Here is a 26,534-nt window from a genome sequence, read left to right on the forward strand (position 1 = left end):
ATATTTTGTTACATTTTTACTTTCTTTTTCATATGATAATAAATTTGGCTAAATATAGCTAAATTATTCTGCAGTAAAAGGCAGGTACTGCAGTATGATTCGGTATAAATAGGCAAAAAAATATTTTAAATAGATTGACAAAACACATTGGTTTGGGGGTTGCACTGAATATTCAGATTAAAATTTGAGATAATCCTTGCTTTTATTCATCATAGTTGATTTTCTGCTTCTTGATCATCATTTTGAACATCTGAACCAATTTCAATGCATGTTGGATTTTAGAAATGTCAAGTCCATTGTTCAAAAAAGGTTTCGATATGCATTTTATAAGCTGATAATTGTGACATGTTTTATAAAGATTATTGGATATGCTGCAATGTCTTTGGTATGATAAATAGACTTTATATTATACATGTAGTTTGAACATTATATAAGATATTTTCGCGAAATGTTAGTTTATAAAAAAATCGAACATTTCCCAAACAGCAAAAACTTGGTAAGCAACATAATTAATTATAAATTAAATTATTTTTATGCAGAAATATGGTAAGCCACTTTAATTTCAAAAAATTTTATCTATCGAGATTTTGGCCAAAATAATTTTTTCTTAGTAGAATGATTACTTGTCTTACCTGGTTATATCACAACAATATAAAAAATTATCAATTCCTCTTTTATCTTCATCATTATAAAGGACTTTCTTAAAAAGTGTAAAAAATATATGTGGCATATCAAGTTAATGAAATAAAAATTCTTACAAATAGTTTAAATTGAAAAAGGGGCATGACTCTTATATCGCCAATTTACCATAATATGCTAAAAATCTTTTTAGGGACAATAGATATGGGTCCTAGTAACTCAAAAAGCACATCAAAACGAATTGTGATAGTGGGTGTCTTATCGAGTTACTGCAATAAGCCCTTCATATATTTCCTCACTTTTAACTGGGTTTTCATTTGTAAGGGTCCAATTAAAAAATCGTCTAAAGGTGAAATGTAGCTACAGTCCAGCCATAAACACTGATATATTATATGTTCCGATCGGACGACGTAATATATAAAAAACAAAAAGGGCGGTATTTCTAGGCATGACAAAAAAAATAATTTTTATATTTTAGGAAATGTTATTAACATATTTTTAATCCTAGGGGGTGACTGGCACAACTTTTTTTGTCCATAGAGACCGACCCACTCTAATGTATACTCTTCTCAGGAAGGTGACATGGTTAGTAATCTTAAATAATAAGTAAATAAATACTTTAGAATATATTAATGCAAAAACACGAGTAACATAGATTAATATATATTTATAAGATAAAATTATTCAAGACCTACCTTGGTGGAGCCCAATCATGACGAGTGCAATCCAGCAATGTTCCAACATATGTTTTGCCACGCCAAGTTACATTAACCACAAGTACTCCGCCTTCAGTTTCATGCCACACTATTCCTTCTAATGTTACTGAAGTTCCAGGTTCACAGGGCCCAAGGCAATCTGGTTCCGTAATAGTACCAACAGACGTGCCTATGCAAATATCAACCATTTCCTTATTTATTGCAGGTGTTGCAACATCAGAATGTTTAATACGCTTTGCTGGTGGAGATTCTGTATTTTCGTTCAATGAGGTCGTAGTAGTTATGGAATTCTCTGTTCCAACTGAAGATGAAATAGATAAAGTCTTATTTGAAATTGGTTCAGAAACAGTGTGATGAACTGTAGCTGAAATTAGACCTGGTGCTACATGCTTTGCTATTTGGGTTTGAACATTGGATGACGGCGATTTCATATCGATATTTGAAAAAGTGGAAGCAGATATACATGAACCATTTGAAGAATTATTTGAAGCTGCAGCAGCAGCTAATTGTGCAGCAATATGCGAAGAAATTTTAATATTACCATTATTAGCAGACAACTCTTTGTTCGGGGGACCTGGTGCGTTGGCATTGACACTACTTGATATCGTTTGTGTAGATACGGGTGCACTTATAGCAGTAGTGACAGATAAAAGAGACGAAACTGCTGTTGAACTTAAAGTATCTGCTGAGGGTGTAAATACTCCTGGCGGTACTGTAGAAGAATTACCGCTAGTATTTTGCGTTGATAAACGTTGTGTAAGTGTATTATTATCAGTCTTTCGAATACATGTATTAGAACATGTGGCAATATTACAATCTGAGCCACCACAATGACATATGACCCTGTCAACGACATCTTTATCAGAAACAACTGAAGAATTTTTCTCATTTACCATACGATTGGAATGTGAGGATTTTTCCTTTGCTTTATCTCGACGATGTCCAGAACTTCCTCGTTTTGTTCCTTGTACTGTTGTTTGGGAAACATTACTGTTTGTAGAAACTTGGTTGTTAAGAGAAATAGATCCATTATTATTTGTTGATAAATTATTTTGGTTGTTACCGCTTCCATTTTTTTTATTTCCGTTGAGATTTGAATTACCTTGGGTATTACAAGTTGCCGATGCTACATTTTGAGAATTGGATGATGTTGTTTGGTTTGATACTGCTAGCACACAAGTATTATCTTCTTGGTTTGAAGTGCAAACACCAGTTCCACTAGCTAATAATCCGTTTTGCTGTTGCTCAGTAGCTTTTACAATTTCATGTTTAGCTTCTGAGCTTTTTGTGCCCGGTTTTGTACGTTTTATCTTCATTTTTAAACCCTTGTCCAGTGTGGCTTGATGGTCAATTGACATTTTATTGTTTAACTTATTACTGTTACTAGAGCAAGAAGTGCCCTGATTACTGTTTACATTAGTTATTGACGCTCCACTTATATTACTACTAGTGTTACCATTGTTTCCAGATTGAGATGACATGCTGATTTCGCAGTTTTTATCTTCTAAAAATTGTGTTTGTTTTAATTGATGACCTGTATTATTATTCAATTTTGTAGAGTACAGTGAAAATGAATTAGAAGAGGTTGAAATAAGATGTCCTCCCTTTGAAAATCCTGCAAATGTCGATGCCGCACAGCATACGGGTGTAATGGTTAAAGATTTCGAAATATCTTTTTCAAAAATATTTTTGTTTTTTGAACATTTTAACGATTTAGGGTCCTCATGAAAATTTAAATCAACTTCATATTTTCCTTTTTTGCAATTATTTGGATGTTTTGGCTTTATGTCTTTTTTGTTATTACTTACATTTTGTATACCATCAAATTTAGAGCTTTGGATATTTTTTAATGATTTTTCTATATCTGCATCTAATTCATTAAGTAGCTCAGGTATGCCGTCAATGTCCCATTCTTCTTCATATTCAAAATTTGAATTTTTTATTACTTCACTGTTAGGTGTTAGGTTCGATAAAATAAGTTCGTTGTTATTAGACTTTATAAACTCTGAAAAATATTAATACTCAGATTTATTATTGTGATTTATAATTATTTGTTGTAATATAAAATTTTTGAAACAAGTCGGTTTTAGTGACATTTCTCAAAAAAAAAAAAAAAAAAAACAATATAGAGCGTTTTGAGACGATTAAAGATATACATTTTTTTTTGTCGGCCACGCCTACTTTCGAGTGGGCGGGGCTCCAAAGTTTAATACATTTTTGTGTATATCTCAAAAAAAATTTTTGTTTACAATAAAAATTTATACATCAAATTAAAGGTATTGAAAATATGGACCGACTATGGGTATTTCCCGGAAAATATATATTTTGACCCGACTTTTTTTTCAGCTAAAAGAAATCGGAAAAAATGCCAATGAATTAAGCTTTTATTTAAGGTATAAACCATTTCTGTATCTAATCAAATGAAAGAGATATTTGATTTCAAAAACCATTTATAAATGTCAAACTGGATATATGTTTAGTAAGTTTAAGACAGGGTTGGACATTTAAAAAATATTTTTTGTTTACACGGCTTTCTTTGCTTAATAAAGATTTCCTAAATAGCCGGCCTATGGCCGGGCGCAAGGATTTTCTCCTCTATGGTATGTCCAACACCGGCTTCGCTTAATAAAGACTTCCTGAATAGACGGCCTACGGCCGGGCGCAAGGATTTTCTCCTCTATGGTATGTCCAACACCGGCTTCGCTTAATAAAGATTTCCTAAATAGCCGGCCTACGGCCGGGCGCAAAGATTTTCTCCTCTATGGTATGTCCAACACCGGCTTCGATTAATAAAGATTTCCTAAATAGCCGGCCTACGGCCGGGCACAAGAATTTTCTCCTCTATGGTATGTCCAACACCGGCTTCGCTTAATAAAGATTTCCTAAATAGCCGGCCTATGGCCGGGCGCAAGGATTTTCTCCTCTATGGTATGTCTAACACCGGCTTCGCTTAATAAAGATTAGTATACATACGTTTTTTTTCTTAATAGCAAAATCATAATTAAATTATTAATATCTCAGGAACTATAATACTTACAAAAACATATTATACCTTAATAAAAAGCTCAATATCTTGGCTTTTAAACAATCTAATTTATATACTTACCTATAAAGGCATTTTTTCCCGATTTTTTAGATAAACCTCAAAAATATCGGGTCAAAAATTATGTTTCCCAAAATTGACCTATAATGGGTCCTTTTTTGTATATCATGTTACATATCATTGGTCTTTGAAATACCTTTTATTTGATATATATATCGGTCCAAACAAATGTATATTTTTCGAGATATAGCCCTAAATATTTTGAACTTTAGAGGCCCGCCCACCCTAAAGTAGGCGTGGCCGACAAAAAATTTTTACGTCATTTCACTCACAAACGAACTCCCTATCGACATGATTTGAAAAATGCCACTAAAACCGACTTAAGCCAAATTTTTAAAAATGATTTAGAAATCAATTTTCGAATAACATAATCAATTTAGGAGGACAAAATTAAAAATTCTGCATTTTTTGAATTTTGAGATATAATGTTTTATCGGTACCTAACAAATTGCCCTTTGATAAGAGAAGCGCGAGACGTTCATCAAATGATGGATAATATTTTTGTTTAAAAATGTTTATTATATTAGTGCATAACTAAAACATATTATTAATTTTGGCAGTGACCTTCTGTGACCTTTAGAAATATTAAAAAGAATTGAGAGTGTCCTATGAAATTTAATACGTTATTAAAATTTAATGTAAACACACATTAGGGGCATACACAAATTTTTGGCCTTTGCAAGGTGCAAAAAAAAAAAGGTAAAAGTCTACATTTATTTTCGTAAAAAACCCTTATTTTAGATCAATAAAGAATCATTGTCCCATAAAAATAAGATTTTCTGATTATTTTCAGATTTAAATCCAAGGATGTGAAATTATGTTTTTTCTGTATAAAAATCGTGGAAATATTCTTGTATCTTTAATTTTACATAATTTATTTTAATTTTTAATAATATATTCAATATAATTTGAGAAAATTTCTAAAAGTTACCATCCTAATAATCATTAGATAAGTTTATACAATAACACATTTTTGTTAAAATTCTAGGAGAGCGAGCACTAAATGTGTATTCTATTTTCTCCTGTTCTGTATTTTGCTGAAAAAAATATGGTCACCGTAATTATGGCAACTCTAAATGGTGTACTTTGACAGTTGTGTCTACCTCAAATAAAAAAATGAGTGACCAGCCGTTCAATCGACTTCACCTTGTGAGTGCATCCTGGGTTTCATGGTTTTGTGCATTTTGTTTTGTTTGGCGTTCTTGTTCTTTGTTTTGTTTTGCTATTGCTAAAGTAATGTAGAGTTGGGAAAAATTAAATTTTATACAATTTTTATAGCATCTGGCGATTTCAATACTATTTAAACATATACATATAAGCAATATCGTCCAACAGAATAGATGCCATATCTGGAAAATAACTATTGCCCTACAGACCTACATACAGTATTGGCCAAAACAAATGCACCCCCTTATTGAAGTTTTCTTTAAAGTAGTTCTAGTTATTAAAAATAAGGCAAATTTGAAAGATATTACACTTTTTGTTTATAGTTTTGTTAGGTCGTTAAAGAACGGTAACACATAATTTGTATATTATTTATTAAAGAAAAAATTTTAAAAATATTCATATTCTTCAGAATATCATTGTTCAAAACATTAGCATCCCCATAAAAAAGATTTTTTTTATCGAATTTCTCTATTATGTTTTTATAGATTTTAATTAGAATTAATTAGATTTTATTTAGAAATTAAATTTTAAACATAAAAATATTCTTTTTACTTTGTTTTTTAATATTAAAATTAATTTTTCAACACTTTATTGGCCGCATAGCACCAGACATCTGAATCGGAGGTGCCACATTCATAATTTCTTAAATAAAATTAGGGTAGGTAGGTCGATAGGAGGATGTATACTACATCAAATCCGAAGAAATACACCTAGGCCACTATCGGGCCTGTTGTGCGCTCCTTATCATGAAAAAAAAACTGAAATAATTATTTTTCAGTGTTCAGAAACTCAGTTTCCTGAACGTAATTCCTAAGAATCTTCCAATCAGTGTTAGTCAGTGTTAGTCCAAGATACTTGGATCTAACTTCGACGAATGCCTGGCAGTGGCATAGATAGTGCTCCAGAGTTTCACTGTCCTCTCCAAAAGCTCTACATTCGTCTGAATCCGCACGTTCAATTTTGCATAGATGTGCTCGTAATCCTGTGTGTCCACTCAGAATACGTACCATCATACTAACTTCAACCTTGCTCATTTTTCGTCTTGCTCTCATCAGGGTCACCCCATAGGATCTTCGTGGTTCTACCCACTGTTTCATTATTCTTATGGGATTCTCTCACCCATATTTTTAGTTCAGCTTTTGTTGCGTCGAATGGTTTTGCGTTTTTCAGGTTAACTGCCTCGAGCTCCCTTTCCTTTAAAGCTATTACATTCGCCCTTTCGTTACCGACTACTCCCGAGTGGGCTGGTACCCATATGATGTGAACCTTACCTCTGGGAGAGTATTCAGTTAAAGCTTTCTTACAATCCAATACGGTCTTAGATTTAGTTCTATCGCCTGATATCGCCCTAATTGCCTTCTGGCTGTCGGTAAATATATTAAGCGCTGTGGGCGCCATATTTATTCTAATCCAATTTACGCATTCCGTTATTGCTCGTACTTCTGCCTGGAAGCTTGTGTTATGATTTGGTAAACGGTGGTATATTTCTGTTTCTGGGTCTTCAATGTAGAAACCCGGCCCCACTTTGTCCCCCAATTTAGAGCCATCCGTGTAACAACGGATTCCTAATGGTATTTGCTCTAATGTTCCGCTTGACCAAGACATTCTATCTGGGATCAGCGTTTCAAAGTTTCCGACATATTCTGTGTTTGGTATACGATCAGGCACGTCCGATGATTGTGTATAACCTTCCAATGTGTCCAGTATACATTGATGACGTGTCCTATAACCGCTTTTGGCCAGTTCGCCTAAAGTAAAGAGCCTCATATCTTAAATATGTTTCAATGGGTGGAATATCTAGCAACGTTTCCAGAGCCTTGGTTGAAGTAGTACACATGACACCACTTATACCCAAGCAGCATGTACGCTGAACTCCCTGTAGTAGTTTGATATTGCACTTTTTGTCTAAAGCAGTCCACCAGATTATTGAAGCATAACCTAGAATTGGTCTAATTACACTTTTATAAAGCCAATTTGTCATAGTAGGACTAAGACCCCATTTCATGCCTATAGTTCTCCTACATATCGCCCAGCACCGATGTGCCTTGTTGATCCTATCCTCTATGTGGTATCTCCATTTTAATTTCCGATCGAAGATTACACCTAAGTACTTAACTTTGTATGTCACTGGTACCTTTGTATGTCTTGCCCAGGAAGCAAGGTTCAGTATACGTAGAAATTTTTGTCTTTCTTGTGAAAAGACAGATTTCCGTTTTTGCCGGGTTAACATTGAGGCCTCTCGGTTGAGCCCAGCTCAAGGCCGTATTCAGAGCCACCTCAGCTCTTCTATACAAGTAATTTGGATCCTTTCCCTTTAAAAGTATTACGACATCGTCTGCATAGCAGACAGGTCTAAGTCCTTTCTCAGTTAGGGTCCTTAGGAGGCCATTAATTGTGGTAACCCACACTAAAGGTGACAAAATGCCACCTTGTGGTATACCGCGAAATACCTTTTTCCTGATAGTTATATCGTACATCTCGCAGCTTATCCATCTGTTCCTTAGCATGTGGTTGATCCAGTTACGGAGCACACGGTCAACATAAAACTGGTCTAGGGATTGGATAAGAGTATCAGTGTGCACGTTATTGCAGGCGCCTTCGATGTCAATGCATACCGCCAGTGTATACAGTTTGCTATCAAAGGATGAACCTATGTAGTGGACAACTTCGTTTAAAGCGGTTTCCACAGATCGTCCCTTTATATAAGCATGCTGCTTAAATTTTAGGTCTTTGTCGGGTATACTGCTTTTCACCATACTATCAACTATCCGTTCCAAAGTTTTAAGTAGGAAGGACGTAAGACTTATCGGTCGATAAGACTTAGGTGTCGAGTAGCTAGGTTTCCATGGTTTAGGTATAAATATTACCCTTGCATCCTGCCATTTAATGGGGGTATATGTGAATTTCAAGCATGCAGTGAATATCTGAGACAGATGTACGGAAACCAGTCCCGCCTCCATCTGTAAGAGTGCCGGGAAAATGCCATCCGGCCCTGCAGCTTTATAGGGAGCGAAGCTCTTGATTGCCCCTTTAACCATGTCAGATGTAATAACTATTTCCGTGTTACCCTCCCCTTCCATCAATATCGGTTCATCTATGTTATTCGATATACCGGGTGGAAAATGAGAGTCCATTAGGAGTTTCATTGTCTCCTCCATATCCCCCAACCTCCTGCCCGTATCATCGACCATAGATTCTGGTTGGACATGAGTTTTTGATAGGAATATTTTTATCTTCGATACATCATTTACGCTGTCTACCTGTTCACAGAAAAGTTTCCAGGAGTCTCGTTTGGCTTTACGAACAATTTTCTTATATTCACCAAGTTTACTACGATACTCATTCCAGTATACTGCGGTCTTTTTACGCCGTGCCCGGTTAAATAGTTTGCGAAGAGTCTTAACAAGGTTCCGGATCTCCCCGGTTACTCAGGGTTTCTCCTGGGCAGATCTCCGCTCTCACAGAGTTGGTAGCTGTCTCGCTCCGATAGAGGTTTATTTGGATAACCTCAATCATTGTCATCCATTTAAACTGTCTTCCAGCGAGCTAGTGATCACATCCCCGCTCGTTGGATTTGACTCCTCCGGGTAACCTGAAGTGGGTACCATTGATGGCACTGCCGTGGCCTTGAAGGCACTGCGGTGGCCTTATCAGGCATAGGAAGAGCAGTCTTTTTAATCGACACTTTCCCAATTTTGGACAGCACTGCTGTTCTGTCTTCTGGCGAGTGAGTGATTTCCTCCTCGCTTTTAGGATTTGAATCCTCAAAATTACCAGTACTTGCTAATGATGCTTTGGGTACCGTCTTAGGTGTTTTAGTGTCCATATCGGGGCCGGTTTTGACATCCCTTTCAATCGGCACCTCCCCAACTTTGGAAAGGGCAGCTGCACCTTCTTTGGAAAGGGCAGCTGCACCTTCTTTTGGCGAGTTAGTGGTATCTTCCTCGCATTTAGGATTTGACTCCTTAACGTTATCAGTAGTTGCTACTGATGCTGTGGTCTTAGGTATTTTAGTGTCCTTTTCGAGGCTTGTTGTAACAGCCCTTCCAATCGGCACCTTCCCAATTTTGAATATGACAGCTTTAGAGGCGAAGTAAGCCCTACCTTTATTCTTGGCAAGACTAGCCATAGATTTCTGGTCGATACCTATTACAAATAAAGTTCCCTCAGGTTCTTCTTTCCTGTAAAAGACGTCCCATTTTTCCACGGCCAGCTCAGCATTTTGACCACCAAGAATTTCCAGTATACGTTCATTAGCCAGTTTACTGCCCCATCCTTTTATGTAGACAGTGGACTTCAAGAGCACCGGAAGCTCGCTCTTCTTTGCCAGTCCCAGCTTAGCGCCGTCCCAGGGAGGAGGGATACTTTCCACCAAGTTCTTTAGGGTGCTCACACATTGGTGAGATGCCAACCTTATCAACATCACGCCCATTCTGAACTCGCAGCTCACGCTCTCTATTGGTTGTTGGGCCTTTGAAGCGGTCGGTCTATTGGAATTTTGCCTGTCGGATTACCGGCATCGTAAACTGCATAACAGAGATCGTCCCGGTGTCTTCTTTTGGCAACTTTGGCGTAAGATGGCGGCTCTTTTCCTTTTCCACTGTCAAGCCTATCTTTCCTCGCTTTTCGGGGTTTCTTTTGGGATACCCTTGCCTTCGAGGTTGATTTCGCCGACGTGGTCGTCTTCGGGATATCTATCTTGGCGTTGTCACCCTTACTCTCAGGATTCTGACTTGAGGTTCCTTTGAGTGAAGTATGGCTTGGCTTCGACTGTGTATTAAAGACGGGGAGCTCTTTTTCTTCTTTGGTTTATTCTCAGTTGTCAACTCTTCGGGAGACCTGATCCTCTTTGCCTCAGATCTTGTGAGAGAGTCCGATTTTTCCTTTGTAGTGTCGTTGGATTGACTAACTATGATTTCCTGAAGCATCTTTTTCAGCTTCCTCCTCTGTGCTCCAGATAGTCTTTTCTTAGTAATAGGTAGTTTAGCTATGCTATCACTAACCTGTTTCACCATTTGCCCTTCTTCATCCTTTTTGGGATTTGCTATAATGGTGTTGTTATTATCTTCTGAGGATTCAGAGTCGGAACCCTCACCTATATTTAAATAAAATTAAGAAACAATGAAACAAATTCAACAAAATATTAAATTTTCTTTAAAATTAATTTTTGAGAAGATTTTGAACTGAAAAAGTTTTAAATCCACATACTGATAACCATAATCTACCGAGCAAAATTTCAATATTTAGCAACTCAAGCCCTCCTCAGAAGCTAAAAAGGGACTTAAATATCATGGAATCTTGATGAATTGAAAGAATAAACTAAGTTAAATTTAACACAAAAAGTTCACAAAATGAATATTTTTTGAAAATTCAGAATGCACAGTGGGGCAGAATCGAAATTTTTTGGAAATAAATCTGGCATTTCTAAACGGCTGATCCGATCGGGATAAAATTTGGCGTGAGCGTAGCCAAGGAGTATTCGAGTTTAAGTTTTGAAGATGAAACCTGCAGATGCCCCAGGGACGGCGCTGTGTAGGGTACCTACGACATGTAAAATTTTTAAACTCGCGCTCGCTCTGAAAGCGCTCTACTACTTATCTCTTATAATATCCGAGTTATAGGCATATAAAAATTTAGTGATACAAAATTTACCATACCTTGGTCCGCCTTTTTTTGAATACCGGGCGTAATTTTGGACCAATGGACTTCTCTTGTAAGTTAGACAACAAAATTTCAATATAATATACAAAATTTCAGATCAATATCATTTACAGATCCAATAATATACGTTTTTTAATTTAAACATTCAAAAAATTTTAGATTTTTGAGGTTTTTGGCCAAAAATGTGTCTTAACTCTTTTATTAATAAAATAAAAATTTCTTTAAGAACATATAACAATTTTATAGTTTTCTAAAAGGTATCTTTACGCAGAAAATGTTGCCACTGCGTCCTTCCGAATATGAAATATTTTTTATCAAAACTTCAACTTTGGGCGACATGTTCTAAAATCCCAAAGCTGGGATCAGAAAACTGAAAGCAGTTTTGGAAACCTCAATATGTTTTCTATTTACTCCAAAAGTATTTTCCCAGCCCTGAAAGAAATGTGGACCCTATGGGCAAAAAAGTAAAAAATCCCATTTTTGGGATTTTCATTCCTATTTTTGGGAATTGCGGAATGCCCTTTGACCTTTTCAATTTTTTTTTGCATTTTCTTATTTGAAATGACGAATTTAACAAGCGTTGAAAGTTTCATTGAGTTTTGTTCATAAATAAAGATTTCGTCATATATTACATATTTGTTTAATTTCTAAAACTATGATTTATATCAAAATTTTAATAGGGTCGCAGATAGCTACAACAATTTAGTCCATATTAATCCCTTAATATCTTTTTTTAGTTAGATATGGAAATTCTCGATTCTTTACAAAAATTTTCGTTCTGTTTCGTTTATGATCATGTAGGTAAAAATATACAGGTAATGATAATTTCGATTCATTCACTAATAAGAAATATCAATGACTGAATTACAGGTTATAGTAATATAGTCCTAAATGTTAATAGGTAGACAATTCGTAATTTTTTACTTTGGAATACCTGTATCGGAAATGACAAGAATTGGTATATAAGTAAACTTCTCAGATTTTAAGTACCATATTTAATAAATCTACAATGAAGATTACATTAAAGTACGAAGAGTTGTGTTCCGTTTTATGGAGTGTATCTTCAAAAGGGCCAGAAAGAATTGAAGACATTTCAAATTATATAAAAACTACATATAGTAGAAAAGTAGACAAAACAGGCATATCAAAAATTGAAAACTTTTTGATGTAAAAAGTAAGTCTGTGGATGGAAATCAAAAGAAATTTCGATTAAAGTTTTGTAGTTGGATGGAAACTACTACGGAAATCTCAACTTACAACACATCAACAGGAGCGCCTTGCAAGTCATACGAAGACTTATGTTCAAGGTAAAAAAAAGAGGGTCACACAAAAACTTTTTTCAATCTCAAATGAGGAAATTGCTGATACATTTAACGAAATGCTGAAAAAGGAAAACCAACCTATGGATGCCGTACATATTGCAACTATTCTTCCTAATGCATCACCAAAACGACTTAAGCGAATTGTGGAAAGTATACCAACTCCAACATCACAATCAAATTTTACTGAAGAGGAAGCAATAGCGCTTATGTTGGAACTGGGTCTCAGTCGAAATAAGTACCAAATATTAAGAAAAGCTCTGCATGAAAAAGGACACAATATATTACCATCATACAAGGCGATCCAGGAAAAAAAAAACAAACTATCCTACCATCACCTATTGCTGTTAATGATGTGCAAGCTTGTATTGATATATCATCTTTACTCGAAAACACAGCATTAAGAATTGTGTCAGACTTTTCAGAAGACAAACTAAGGAAAATTCATAACTGTGATGTTGTCTTAATGTGCAAGTGGGGATGTGACGGTTTATCAGCACTTCCAGAATACAAACAAGCTTGTGGAAGTCGGACATTAGCAGACTACAAAAGTGTATTTATGTCATCATTAGTGCCATTACGAATTCGTTCATATTCCCTTAATCCATCATCGTCAAGCATCGGAAATTCATTTGAAGATTATGGATCAATACAACTCCGGGTTCAAAATATTTTTGTAGACCCATTGGATTTGAATATATAAAGGAGTCAAAGAAAACAACAAAAGATTTAGTGGAATATTTAAAAGATGAAATAAATGCACTGGAGCCCATTTGCATAAAAATAAAGGAATTCTCTATTAACGTATCATATCAGATAAGCTTAACAATGATTGATGGAAAGGTCAGCAATGCCATAACAGAAACCTCTTCCTTCTGGAGATGCTCAATATGTAATGAGAAAAAGTCGCAATTCTCAAATATAAGCAAAAGCATTAATGAAGAAGAAAGTATTAATGAAGAAGCCTTTCAACTATGCGAAAAAGATGGATTTGTTATGAAACTCTATCATCTCAAAACAAGGAAGATTTAAAGGACTTATATTACCTTCTGGATATGTATACCGATATGACAGATTATTTTATAGAAAATAAGTAGTGTTAGGAATTAACTATATAAGTAGGTTGTAAGAATTAATTGTATTATGTTTAAGATAAACAGTTCAAATAAAAAAAGCTATTATACTAACTGATGATATTGTATTAAATTGTGTTTTATATTTCGGTGGGCGGGAAAGGTGCTTTGTGTGGGGTGATTTAGGTGTTGTTGTGCGTGGCTCATAATAAAATTATAATTTTTTTATTGTATATACAATGTAATAGTCTTTAATAAAATAATTAACTAAATAATTTTTAAAAATAACTTAATACTAAAATATGAAAAATATGAAATTAAAGGACACAGGTTTAAATGAACATATTTTTGAATGTAATTGAGATATTGGCTTGAAATTTTTTGTAAAGGGTCGAGAATTTCCATATCTAACTAAAAAATGATTTTAAGGGATAAATATGGACTAAATTGTTTTAGCTATCTGCGACCCTATTAAAATTTTGATATAAATCATAGTTTTAGAAATTAAACAAATATGTAATATATGACGAAATCTTTATTTATGAACAAAACTCAATGAAATTTTCAACGCTTGTTAAATTCGTCATTTCAAATAAGAAAATGCTAAAAAAAAAATTGAAAAGGTCAAAGGGCATTCCGCAATTCCCAAAAATAGGAATGAAAATCCCAAAAATGGGATTTTTTACTTTTTTGCCCATAGGGTCCACATTTCTTTCAGGGCTGGGAAAATACTTTTGGAGTAAATAGAAAACATATTGAGGTTTCCAAAACTGCTTTCAGTTTTCTGATCCCAGCTTTGGGATTTTAGAACATGTCGCCCAAAGTTGAAGTTTTGATAAAAAATAGGTCATATTCGGAAGGACGCAGTGGCAACATTTTCAAAAAATAGGACAAGTTTTTTACGCCAAAGCGTTCTACGTAAAGATACCTTTTAGATAACTATAAAATTGTTATATGTTCTTAAAGAAAATTTTATTTTATTAATAAAAGAGTTAAGACACATTTTTGGCAAAAAACGGCAAAAATCTAAAATTTTTTGAATTTTTTAATTAAAAAACGTATATTTTTGGATCTGTAAATGATATTGATCTGAAATTTTTTGTATATTATTGGAAATTTTGTTGTCTAACAAGAAAAAATTGAGTCCATTTGGTCCAAAATTACGCTCGGTATTCAAAAAAAGGCGGACCAAGGTATGGTAAATTTTGTATCACTAAATTTTTATATGCCTATAACTCGGATATTAGTAGAGTAGAGCGCTTTCAGAAAATATAAAAATCTTTGTATTTGGGTGAAAAACAAACAAAAAAAAATGGCACGAGTTTAAAAATTTTACATGTCGTAGGTACCCTACTTTGAGCCGCCACAGCGCCGTCCCTAGGGCATCTGCAGGGTTCATCTTCAAAACTTTAACTCGAATACTCCTTGGCTACGCTCACGCCAAATTTTATCCCGATCGGATCAGCCGTTTAGAAATGCCAGATTTATTTCCAAAAAATTTCGATTCTGCCCCACTGTGGAATGTGGTACGTAGATTACTGTTTGGTAATTGATACTAATACAGAAATAGTAAGATTTACTGTAAAAAATAAAACAAAAAATTCTAATAAAAGGAAACAAATTGTATATTTTTTATTTTATTATCATTTTTTGCAGAAATATGCGTTTATTTTGTGAAAAAATAATAAAAGTGAAGATTGTATGTGACATTTTGATACCATTATTCTACTAGGTCTAATTCCCCCAACTGTAATATCCCTGCCGTGGTCTGAATTTTAAAAATTTTGATATTTGTTGAACTGTTAATATTAAATTTAATTTATTTCAGCATTATTCTATCTGTTCATCAACATTCCTTTTCATTTCAGTCCCTTTAAAACTTCCGAGAAAGAATTTAACTGACAAATATTGAAATATTGCTCGAAATTTGGCCCAAAAATCGGTAAATTATCATTATCAGTAATAGATTTAAACTTTTTCATCTCAAAATCTTCTCAAAAATAAATTTTAGAGATAATTTAACATTTTGAAAAAAATTTTCATTGTTTCTTAATCTTACTTAAGAAATTTTGAAAGTGGCACCTCCGATTCAGCTGTCTGGTGCTATACGGAAAATAAAGTTTTGAAAGTCAAATTTCACATTTTTTAAGATTTTTTTCAATAAGCATTAAATTTGACATCATATATTTTCTAAACTATTTATCCGATTTTAGTCGTTTTAGACCCCAATGAAAGAATCTCATTTAGTTTGACCATTTTTTATATATAATATTATAGTTTTAACATAAGGATAATGATATCGAAAAACGTCCTTCAGTCAAAGATATCTAAAAAAAGGTATCTTCCATTTTCTTTATTCCTACACCCAAAAAAAAAATTAATATTTTATTAACAAAAACTTATTTTTATAAATTTGTATGGAATTGAGGTGAGTAATTTTACTCTTGAGATTCCCTCATTGTCCCACTCTAATTTTTTTATATTTTGTTCATGACACTATAAGTTACTTTTGCTGAAGGAATACAAAAAATGGAAGGCACCTTTTTTGAGATATCCTTCACTTAAGGACATTTTTGAATATATAATTATCCTTGTATTAAAACTATAATATTTTAATAACAAAACTACATAATATTAAATTATTATACTACAAGATATAGGCTTTTATTAGCGACTGAAACGATTAAAATCGGATAAATAGTTATAAAATATACGATGTCAAATTTGATGTTTGTTGAAAAAAGTCTTTAAAAATATAAACTTTGAACCTCGATAAAATCTAAACCGTAACGAATTTAGAAATTTTGGAGAACTTTAAATTTCATATTCATAGGAAGAATGTGTGTACCAAATTTTATCGAAATCTGAAAGGGTCAAAATCAAACTTTTTTGTTCAAAATTTTTTGAAAATATATTGTAAATATAATGTTAAAGATAGGGTAATCTTTAACATTATATTTACAATATACATATAATATAATTTCAAATTTTATTCTGCTTGAAAAAAAATCTTAAAAATATAAACTTTAATCCTCGATAAAATCTAAACTGTAATGAATTTGAAAATTTTGGAAAACCTTAAAATTAGTATTTATACAAAGAATGTAAGCATAGAGTATTTTTTAAAATTTTTCCAATTAGAAAATTTATTCGGACAGTAAAAAATTATTTTTTTGTAAATCGTACAAATATTTTAGAAAATATTGCAATTATGTTTTTAAAATAATGCTGTACGGACAATTGTTTGAGTCATACATATGAGCAAAATCAAAAATGTTTAAGAATCGATGAAAAAATTTCTGGTATTTTGTTAACCTTTTAAATTGATACATGTTTTGATACATTTCATTAAAAATTGATACATGTTTTGATACATTTCGGTATATTATACCAAAACACATGTATGTCCAAAATTGCAAACCACTAGCTTATTATCTTTTAATTTTATGAACATTTAAAACTTTAAAAATGAAAAAAATGCTTTGAAACTTTTTATTCAGTAAATTATATAGATGGATTAAATAGATATTGCGAAAGAAAAATAAAAATTCTTCTTTTATAGCGGATCTAGCAGCGTTTATCTGAACAAACATTTAACTTTCAGACAACTATAGCGCCACATCATTTGCGTAAATATTAGTGTCAAATAAAAGCTTTCCTTTTGCATTATTCCAAAATCCGGTGCGCATTAAAATATTTTAAGGATATACATTATTACGACCTAAATACAGATTTCATAACCTCAAAAATAAATTCGCATATATAGCAAAATTTTTAGCAATTTAAACACATTCACTATGAATTCATACATAATAATGACATATAATTAAAATTATGTTTTCAAATAAGGCGAAAAAAAATTTTGTAAAAATAAAATAATATTAACATTGTACTTTGATTTGATATAAAAATATACGAGAAAACTACTTCAAATGTCTATATTTTTCAAACCGACTGGAATATTAACATAGTTTTGCAATGCATTGAAAATCATCTCTAATTTTAGGAAATTTTTTTTTGGAATATTTTATTTTTGCAAAATTTTGAGTTTGGAAAGAAATTGCAAAAAAATTAAAATTTTTTTTTAATTATCAGTGTATTTTCTGAAATATGAAATTTGCGATAACTATTTTAACATGCGCTGATAGTCCTTATAAATGTTTACTAATGGGTACTTATTTTATTTGAAAATAACTTAACCCGTATTTTTAACGATTTTTTAAATTTTGTTATTTTAAACCGCGATAACTTTTGCGCGCATCATTGAGAATAATTAACGTTTTCATATTTATCATGTGTAATTATTATCCAATTCAACCGCTAAATATGGTTCGTGTTAGAGGAAAAAAATTTTTGAAAACAAATTTTATGCAATTTTTAAAAATTTTTGATTTTGCTCATACAGTATCGGCCAATACTAAAGCATCCCCTTATTGAAGTTTTATTTAAAGTTGTTCTAGTTATTAAAAAGAAGTAGTTTGGTAGGTCTAAACTCTTTCACGTATACGGGACACCGGTGTCCCAAGATTTTTTTTTTTAATTTTTCTCGATTTTGAGCGTAATTTTGAGTTCACAGTAAATGGTTATTTCCAAAGAAAAATAAGTTATTTTTAGAATTTGATGTCACTACATGCTAAAAAGGAAAATATCCTGCGATATCCTTCGAAAACACTTTTTCCATTTTTCATAAAAAATTATCAATATACGTCAAAATAAAGTGTGTGGTGAAGTCATATCCATAAAAAGTCCAGCGATTTAGTTTTGTGCGTGAAAGGGTTAAACAACTGTAACAAAAAATGTGTATGTTATTTATGTTTGTTCAGATAAACGCTGCTAGAACCGCTATAAAAGAAGAATTTTTATTTTTCTTTCGCAATATCTATTTAATCCATTTATATAATTTACTGAATAAAATTTACAAAATTTTTCCATCTTTAAAAAAAATACAAAGAAAAAGAAATTTAAATTTTGCAAAAATTTTAAAATTATCATAAAAAGTTCGCATTTAAAAATTTTTAATGCGCATTTGACTGGGAGGTGTTAATTATAATGAGATTAAATTTACAACTGTATTCGTAAATAGCTATGAATGTCACATTTAAAAATGTCACACATTTAAAAATTTAACTTACGGATGGTATTAAAATGAAATTAATGAAGAAATTCTAGTAAGTTTCAAAGCATTTTTTTTTTTCATTTTTAAAGTTTTAAATGTTCATAAAATTAAAAGATAATAAGCTAGTGGTTTGCAATTTTGGACATACATGTGTTTTGGTATAATATACCGAAATGTATCAAAACATGTATCAATTTTTAATGAAATGTATCAAAACATGTATCAATTTAAAAGGTTAACAAAATACGAGACATTTTTTCATCGATTCTTAAAAATTTTTGATTTTGCTCATATGTATGACTCAAACAATTGTCCGTACAGCATTATTTTAAAAACGTATTTTGCAATATTTTCTAAAATATTTGTACGATTTCCAAAAAAATTATTTTTCACTGTCCGAATAAATTTTCTAAATGGAAAAATTTTAAAAAATAATCTATGCTTACATTCTTTGTATAAATACTAATTTTAAGGTTTTCCAAAATTTTCAAATTCATTACAGTTTAGATTTTATCGAGGATTAAAGTTTATATTTTTAAGATTTTTTTCAAGCAGCATAAAATTTAAAAGTATATTATATATTGTAAATATAATGTTAAAGATTACCCTATCTTTAACATTATATTTACAATATATTTTCAAAAAATTTTGAACAAAAAAGTTTGATTTTGACCCTTTCAGATTTCGATGAAATTTGGTACACAAATTCTTCCTATGAATATGAAATTTAAAGTTCTCCAAAATTTTGGCAACTCAACCCGTTCTTGGTGGTTAAAAGGGGGCTTAAATATCAAAGTATCTTGATGGACAGGTAAAATAATTTGAATTTAAAACTAATCTTTGAAGAAATGTAAAAATTTCGAAAACTAATTTTAAATTTAGGTATAGCACTGTTTGGGAATTAATACTAGTATATAGACCCAATACGATCTACTGCAAAAATAAAACGGAATTTTTTTAATGAGGAAAATAAAATATGTTTTTTATTTTATGAAAAAAAATTACAAAGAATATTCTTTCTGATGTTTTATATAATATTGCATTTTATCTAAAATTACGTTACAGTAAACTACCTGCAATTCAAACTGAATTTCAAAATTTTTTAGACTTTGTGAACTTTTTGTGTTAAATTTAACTTATTTTAGCATTATTTCACAAGTCTATCAATATACTTTGATATTTAAGCCCCTGCTTCAAAATAAAATTATTTATTTCAATTTATCAGGATTATAACAGGTAGCTTAAAAAATTTGTCATAAAAAAGTAGTTAAAAATTTTTGTTTCGAAAAAGACACTTTTTGTAAATTTAATTTCTTTTTTGATTTTTTGTCTAAGAGAATATATAATACAGAAAGAATGTACAGATTACCAGCTTTAATTTGATTAGCATCATACAACTCATATTAATATATAAAATATTCGTTTTATTCCTTTTATAAGGGCATAAGAGCTTATTATAAAAATCGGAGTACGCAGAATTGCTATAAATGGAATCTAGTTTCACATGCATATCAACTTTTCTATGTGTGAAAGCTTTTTTTCAGGGCGTTGTGTGTTTTTTAATTATACTAAATATGTAATCAAATAAAATTGAAAAAAGTATACTGTTATACTAAAAATAAAAATACTTTTTTATAACGTATATTATAAATATGTATATATTATTTTATGAACTATTATATTCTTATAAGGATTTTACTATAAAATTAAATGAAAAATACTCTTGTTTTATTGCGTGGAAATTTTGCTTTTTTTTACTAGTTTAGTTTTCATTAAAAATATTATGTTTATAATATACATAAATATATAATGTGGGTTTCAAAGATATAAACAATTACTCGTTTAATTATAAATTTAAATTATTTTAGTATCCTGGAAATTTAATTAATCCCTATGTAAATAAATGAATTTTTTCTGCATCTGGCAACTTGAAATTGTACATTTTGACAGTTGTATACAACTTTCATTAAAAAAAAAACAATCAGCTGTTGAATTGACTTCACCTTATGAGTGCATCCTGGCTGTATTCTTTAACAGTTTTTCTTCTGTACGGACATTTTTTGAGTTTGATTATACAGGTGTTCTATTTAAAAAATATGTAATTTACAAAAACATAGAGTATCATTTAAAATTTTTGCAATTAGAAAATTTATTAGGACAGTATTACATAGCATAAGAAACAATTTTTTTGTAAATGGGACAAATATTACAAAATATGTTTTTAAATACATGCTGAAGTCAGTGTGATATATGATACCCGTTGTGATTGATTTTGCGGTTATCAAAAACATAAGAAAAGAGTTTATATCTGTGATCCATTCACTGGAATTCTCGTTAAACCTTTCGATATTAATATATACCCAGTAAATGAAACAAAGTAATTCATACTTCAAAAATAAAGTACCGTTTTTATACCCTACACCACTATAGTGCGCTTCTTTTGATCCAATGCTATTGTTGAAATCGGTCCATTATTTCACCTAGCCCCAATACAACCGGACCCCCCGAATATGGCTTCTGACCTCATAATTATGTTAAATGATCTACTATCTCTACAAAAATAGATACAACTTAGTTTTATATAAGTCTTAATAATTTTAGCAATTTTCGTAAAGATCGGGCATTATTTGACCATAGCCCCCATACAAAGTCCCCTTCAGAAAATTACTTGAATGTCCACAATTCACTTATAAACACTAGAATCACGATAAAATTTGGCACAAATAAGTTTTATATAAACATAAATCTCGACAATAAATTTTATAAGGATCGGCCCAAGTTTTTCCCTAGCCGCCATATAACCGAACCTTCCGATTTCGACCTTTTATATATACCAAAAAATCGGCACTACAATAAATTTTATAAAGATCGGCTCAATTTCAGCCCTAGCACCCATACAGCCTTTTATATTTTAACTACGTCTAATATACTATTATCTACCCTAAAATCAGCATAATTAAGTTTGATATAATTATAAATAACACTGTCGATTTTCGTAATGATCGGGCCTTATTTAACCCTAGCCCCTATACAAAGTCATGGATGTGAAGTTAAATTTCGAAATTTATTATCCGAGGCACAAACCATCAACATTAACAGAATTATGTTTAAATGCTAACAGAGTACTGTTAGGGTATTTAGGATAAGGTGGGAGCATTCAAAATTGAATTATGGATGCATTCAAACGCCAAATTGACCACTAGGGACGACAGCGGTAGCCCATTCCCCGACCGGGAAAAGGCTACCGCCGGTTCTACGTACCGGAATGACCCGAATTATTCGGCCAAGGGCTGTCAACCCCAGCAACAACAATACAATTTTCTGCAGCGGAGCAACATCTTCTGGCATTGCTGCTCCGCATCCTTTTGGTCCGTGCCGGAATTGAATTAAATCCCGGACCATGGTTCTGCACAGTTTCCCAGAACCGACTGCACCATATATCCATCCAATTAAGGTGCAACTCTTGTTTGGGCTGGTGTCATCTCAGGAAATGCTCCGGACTTAATGATTATCGAGAGTGGTCGGAAAATTTCGTCGCCCCATGCGGCTTACAACAACGGCGAGATTCATCAGCGTCGTCGACAACAACATCGTCATCTTCATACGCTACCCCTCCGCCCTCTCCCTTGCAATCACAACAACAGCAGCAGCAACAACAATTACCGTCTCCGCTAACACCCTCGATTGCACTCCGGAGACCTGGGATGATATCCATATTGCAGTTCAACTGCAATGGTCTCCAAAACAAAATTTCAGAGTTAACCCGATATATGCAGCACAACAACATCGTGGTCGCTGCGGTCCAGGAGACTAAACTGACGAACAATTCCAGTCTGCAAAGTTGTAACGGATACAACATTCTCCGCACCAGAAGTAACGGTGGGGCATTGCTTTCATCATTCACAACACCGTGCAGTATAGAGCTCTTTCTCTCGATTCTAACTCCAGAGACCAATATCTTGAAGTTCAAGGTATTGCAGTTAGATCGGGAAAAACTGACTTAGAGCTCTATAATGTCTATATTCCGCCAGTAACCAGATGTCCAGCAGGCTACCGTTCCGACATCAGGACTTTTTTAGACGGCGATATGCGTCTTGTCCTAGGGGACTTCAAAGCCCACCATTAGCTCTGGCACTCTTCTTTAGGGGAAGACCAGAGAGGTGCGTTGTTGGCGGAACAGATTGACGAGTCCACCTTCTGCACCCTGAATGATGATGCCCCCATGCGGATTATGGGTACCTGAGCTAGCTCGTCCGACATCACCATAGCGAGTGCTGGTTTAATCAACTACGCAACATGGCGAGCCGTAGTTTCTCTGGGATCAGACCACTTACCCATAATCGCTTGTCTGGATCGACCTAACGATTTTATCGTCTCTGAACGCCGTCAATACGTAAACCAAAAAAAAAAAGCAGACTGGCACGGCTTCAGAGAATTCACCGAACGCATCTTCAGTGATCTAAATTTTCCCTCCAATTCATTGAGCACCCTGAGAGAGACAAGGCGACATACCACAACCCTTCACACCAGCTGAAGTTGCAGACGTCATCAACAACGCCAAACCATCTAAGCCCCGACGGAATATCCATGCTGATGTTAAAACACCTTGGCGAGCGGGGAGTTGAGTACCTGACTACGGTCTTCAACAATTCAGTGAGCAGCCTCGTAATACCCAAAGCCTGGAAAAAGGGTAGAGTCATTCCCATTTTAAAACCTGGGAAAGATCATACAGGCCGATTTCCCTCCTATCACCAGTCGCGAAGACTCTTGAGGCGCTTCTCCTCCCCCAGCTGTCCAGCCACCTAACAGCAACTCGTCACCAGCATGGCTTCCGCAAAGTGCACAGCACCACTACAGCATTAACCGCCATTGCCACTCAGATCTCACAAGGCTTAAATCAGCAGAGGCCCTGTGAAAGGACGGTCCTATTGGCTCTTGACCTGTCGAAGGCCTTCGACACTGTCAGTCACGCCACACTCTTCGAGGATATCCCGCAATCCACAATGCCCAACAACACGAAGAGATGGATCGTAAATTATCTGAGTGGCCGTCAGTCGTTCGTGGAGTTTAGAGACAGACGCTCCAAACCCCGCTCCCCGTACCTCCACCAGGCGTGGAAATGATTTTATATGCGGACGACTGTACAATCATGGAGACGGGCCACAACATTGATGAATTATGCGTTCCGGTGAATGGTTATCTCCACGAAATACATCAGTTCTTCACTGCGCGTAAACTGCAATTATCACCAGCGAAGTCGTCAACAACACTTTTTACCACCTGGACGAAGGAAGTAAACCTAAACCTTGGCATCGTGGTCGATGGAGTCCAAATTCGGACCGTGCACCACCCAAAAGTATTGGGGGTCACATTTGATAGCCTCTTTACTTCCTCAGCTCACGCCACTGCAATCACGCACAAATTGCGAAGTAGAAACAAGGTCCTCAAAGCGCTAGCCGGCAGCACTTGGGGTATGGATAAAGAAACCTTGTTGGCTACATATAAAACGATTGGTCGGTCAGTGGTTAACTATGCTGCTCCAGTGTGGTCATCTTCGCTAAGTGATACCCAGTGGAGAAACATTCAAAGCTGCCAAAATGCCACCCTAAGGACTGTAACGGGCTGCCTACAAATTACCTCGGAACATCACCTGCACGAGGAAACGAAGGTCTTTCCAGTCAAGAAACACAATGTCATGTTGACTAAACAGTTCCTCCTGGGATGTCATCGGAGAAGTCATCCCAATTTTAACATCATACAATTGGATACTCCCCCGAGGCATGTCAGGAAGGATCTTCGTATATACGAGGAAAACATATGCAGATATTTGCGGGATCCACTGGATCAGTCCTCGTATTCGGCAGCTTTGAACGACATTCATAGAAACGCCATAAATTCCGCGGTCGCAGGATACCGCATGAATATCGTACTTGGAGGTCGCCCACCGCCCATAGCAGACACGGAAGAAAACCTGCAGCGGAAAACAAGAGTAGTTCTGGCACAACTAAGATCGGGATGGAGCAACAGGCTCAATGCCTACTGGTCACGTATAAACCGCGCCGTCCCCAACGAATGTCCTGCATGTGGTCAGGGTCCTCATGACACCCACCGCATATTCAACTGTTCAGCCAACCCTACTTCACTCTGTCCAATGGATTTATGGACGCATCCACTTGAAGTAGCCCAATTTTTAGGCCTGGACATTGATGTAGAACCCCCCAACTAGATTATTGTATAGTTTTAGCTGTTACAACAACAACAGCGGTAGCCAAACTCCCACACTATCCAAAAATTAAAGCCAAGTTTTAAATTTCATGAAAATTATCCAATAGTTTAATCTTAAAAAATCTAACATTTTTCATGGATGAATCAAGTTCTAGAAGAAGATGGGCGGGTGAAACATCCTGGAAATTTTTAAAAATCAATATTTCTAAGATATTTGGTTGTTAAAATCTTTCGAGGATGGAGATTTGATATGAAATTTTTAAATTTTTGACAATTTTAATTTCTTGGGAAGAAAAATCTGAAATCCAGGAGACCTGGAGAAGATGGGCGACTGGAACTTCATGGAAATTTTTAACAACCAACTTATCTATGATATTTTGTGGATAAAATCTTTCGAGGATGGTTCTAGTTCAGTCTAGTTTTAAATCGCTCTCACGAGAAAATAACATTGTGAACATAAATTCTTAATTAAAATATTAAAAAATACATACTTTTATATATTTCTAATATTAAAAATACATTTAAATCAAATAAATTGTAGTTTTCTGCTCAATTTCTATAAAAAGTGGACTTGTGGAACATGTTCATGTATGTTGATCATTCTGCCAGGAGAAAAAGAAATATGAGTTTGAATTGTTTTCTAAAAATACTACTTAACCGTTATGTCAATACCCACATACCCGGGTATGTTTTTCATTTTTGAAGTGATATATCTCGAGATCTATACATAGTATCGGCTTGAAATACATACCCCGGTATGTATACAAATTATTGTCGGACAAAAATGAAATTCCATTATAAATTTTGTGTTTTATTATTAGAATTACATATATTTTTGTATCTTATGAAAAAAATTTAATTAAACAACAAATTTAGTTTCAAATACAGAGTCATGTGTTTTTATTCATAAATATATATTTGTGATATATTTGTGGACCCTGTAACATTAACAAATATGGGCCGATTTTGATGAAATATTTTTTTTTTTTGTTGTATATGACTTAGTAAAGTAAAATTATTGTCATAGAAACAAAAATATTTAAGTTTAAATTTTAAAATTTTAATTTTTGATCATGACTTAACAATCTTTTTTTGCAAAAAAGTTCACTACTTACGAAAGCAAAAACAATTTCTTTAGTGCTAATCGATTTTATAGACCTTAATAAATAAAATATAAAAAGTTTTGTTCAATTATCTTTCCCGGTCACAGAGCAATAGCTTCTTGAAGTCAAAATTTTACAAAGTCAAATTCTGCATAATGTACATTATACGTTATGAAGGCGTTTTTCTTTAGGTTTTTTGCATATGACATTTTTGTTAACAGGAAAGCAATAAAAAAAACTTTAAAAAAATTGCTAAAATTTAATGGTTCATGATCAAAAACCATGTAATTTATATATACAGATGTTTTATTAAATTAGTTTTAATAATTATCGGAATTATACACTAGAAATGTATAAAAAGATGAAATAGCCATATAAATTGTATGTTGGGTATTGATGTACGTAATTTTGC

At 33.4% G+C, this 26,534-nt stretch overlaps 1 protein-coding gene across 3 annotated transcripts in view; it reads right to left on the reverse strand.

Moving 5' to 3' along the window:
* The window catches only part of LOC119616296 (zinc finger protein 608), a 426,494-nt gene that overhangs the window by 295,896 nt on the left and 104,064 nt on the right, over positions 1–26,534 (reverse strand). For all 3 annotated transcript variants that reach the window (XM_037972641.1, XM_037972639.1, XM_037972640.1), the window contains one exon: positions 1,335–3,360. In XM_037972641.1, the coding sequence (XP_037828569.1) occupies positions 1,335–2,836 (1,502 nt within the window). In that variant the 5' untranslated portion in view covers positions 2,837–3,360. The remainder of the gene's footprint in view (positions 1–1,334; positions 3,361–26,534) is intronic.

Source organism: Lucilia sericata, unplaced genomic scaffold (genome assembly GCF_015586225.1).
Source record: "Lucilia sericata isolate MDLA Ls3-8-SP2 unplaced genomic scaffold, ASM1558622v1 Contig000066F_arrow, whole genome shotgun sequence".
Classification (NCBI taxonomy): domain Eukaryota; kingdom Metazoa; phylum Arthropoda; class Insecta; order Diptera; family Calliphoridae; genus Lucilia; species Lucilia sericata.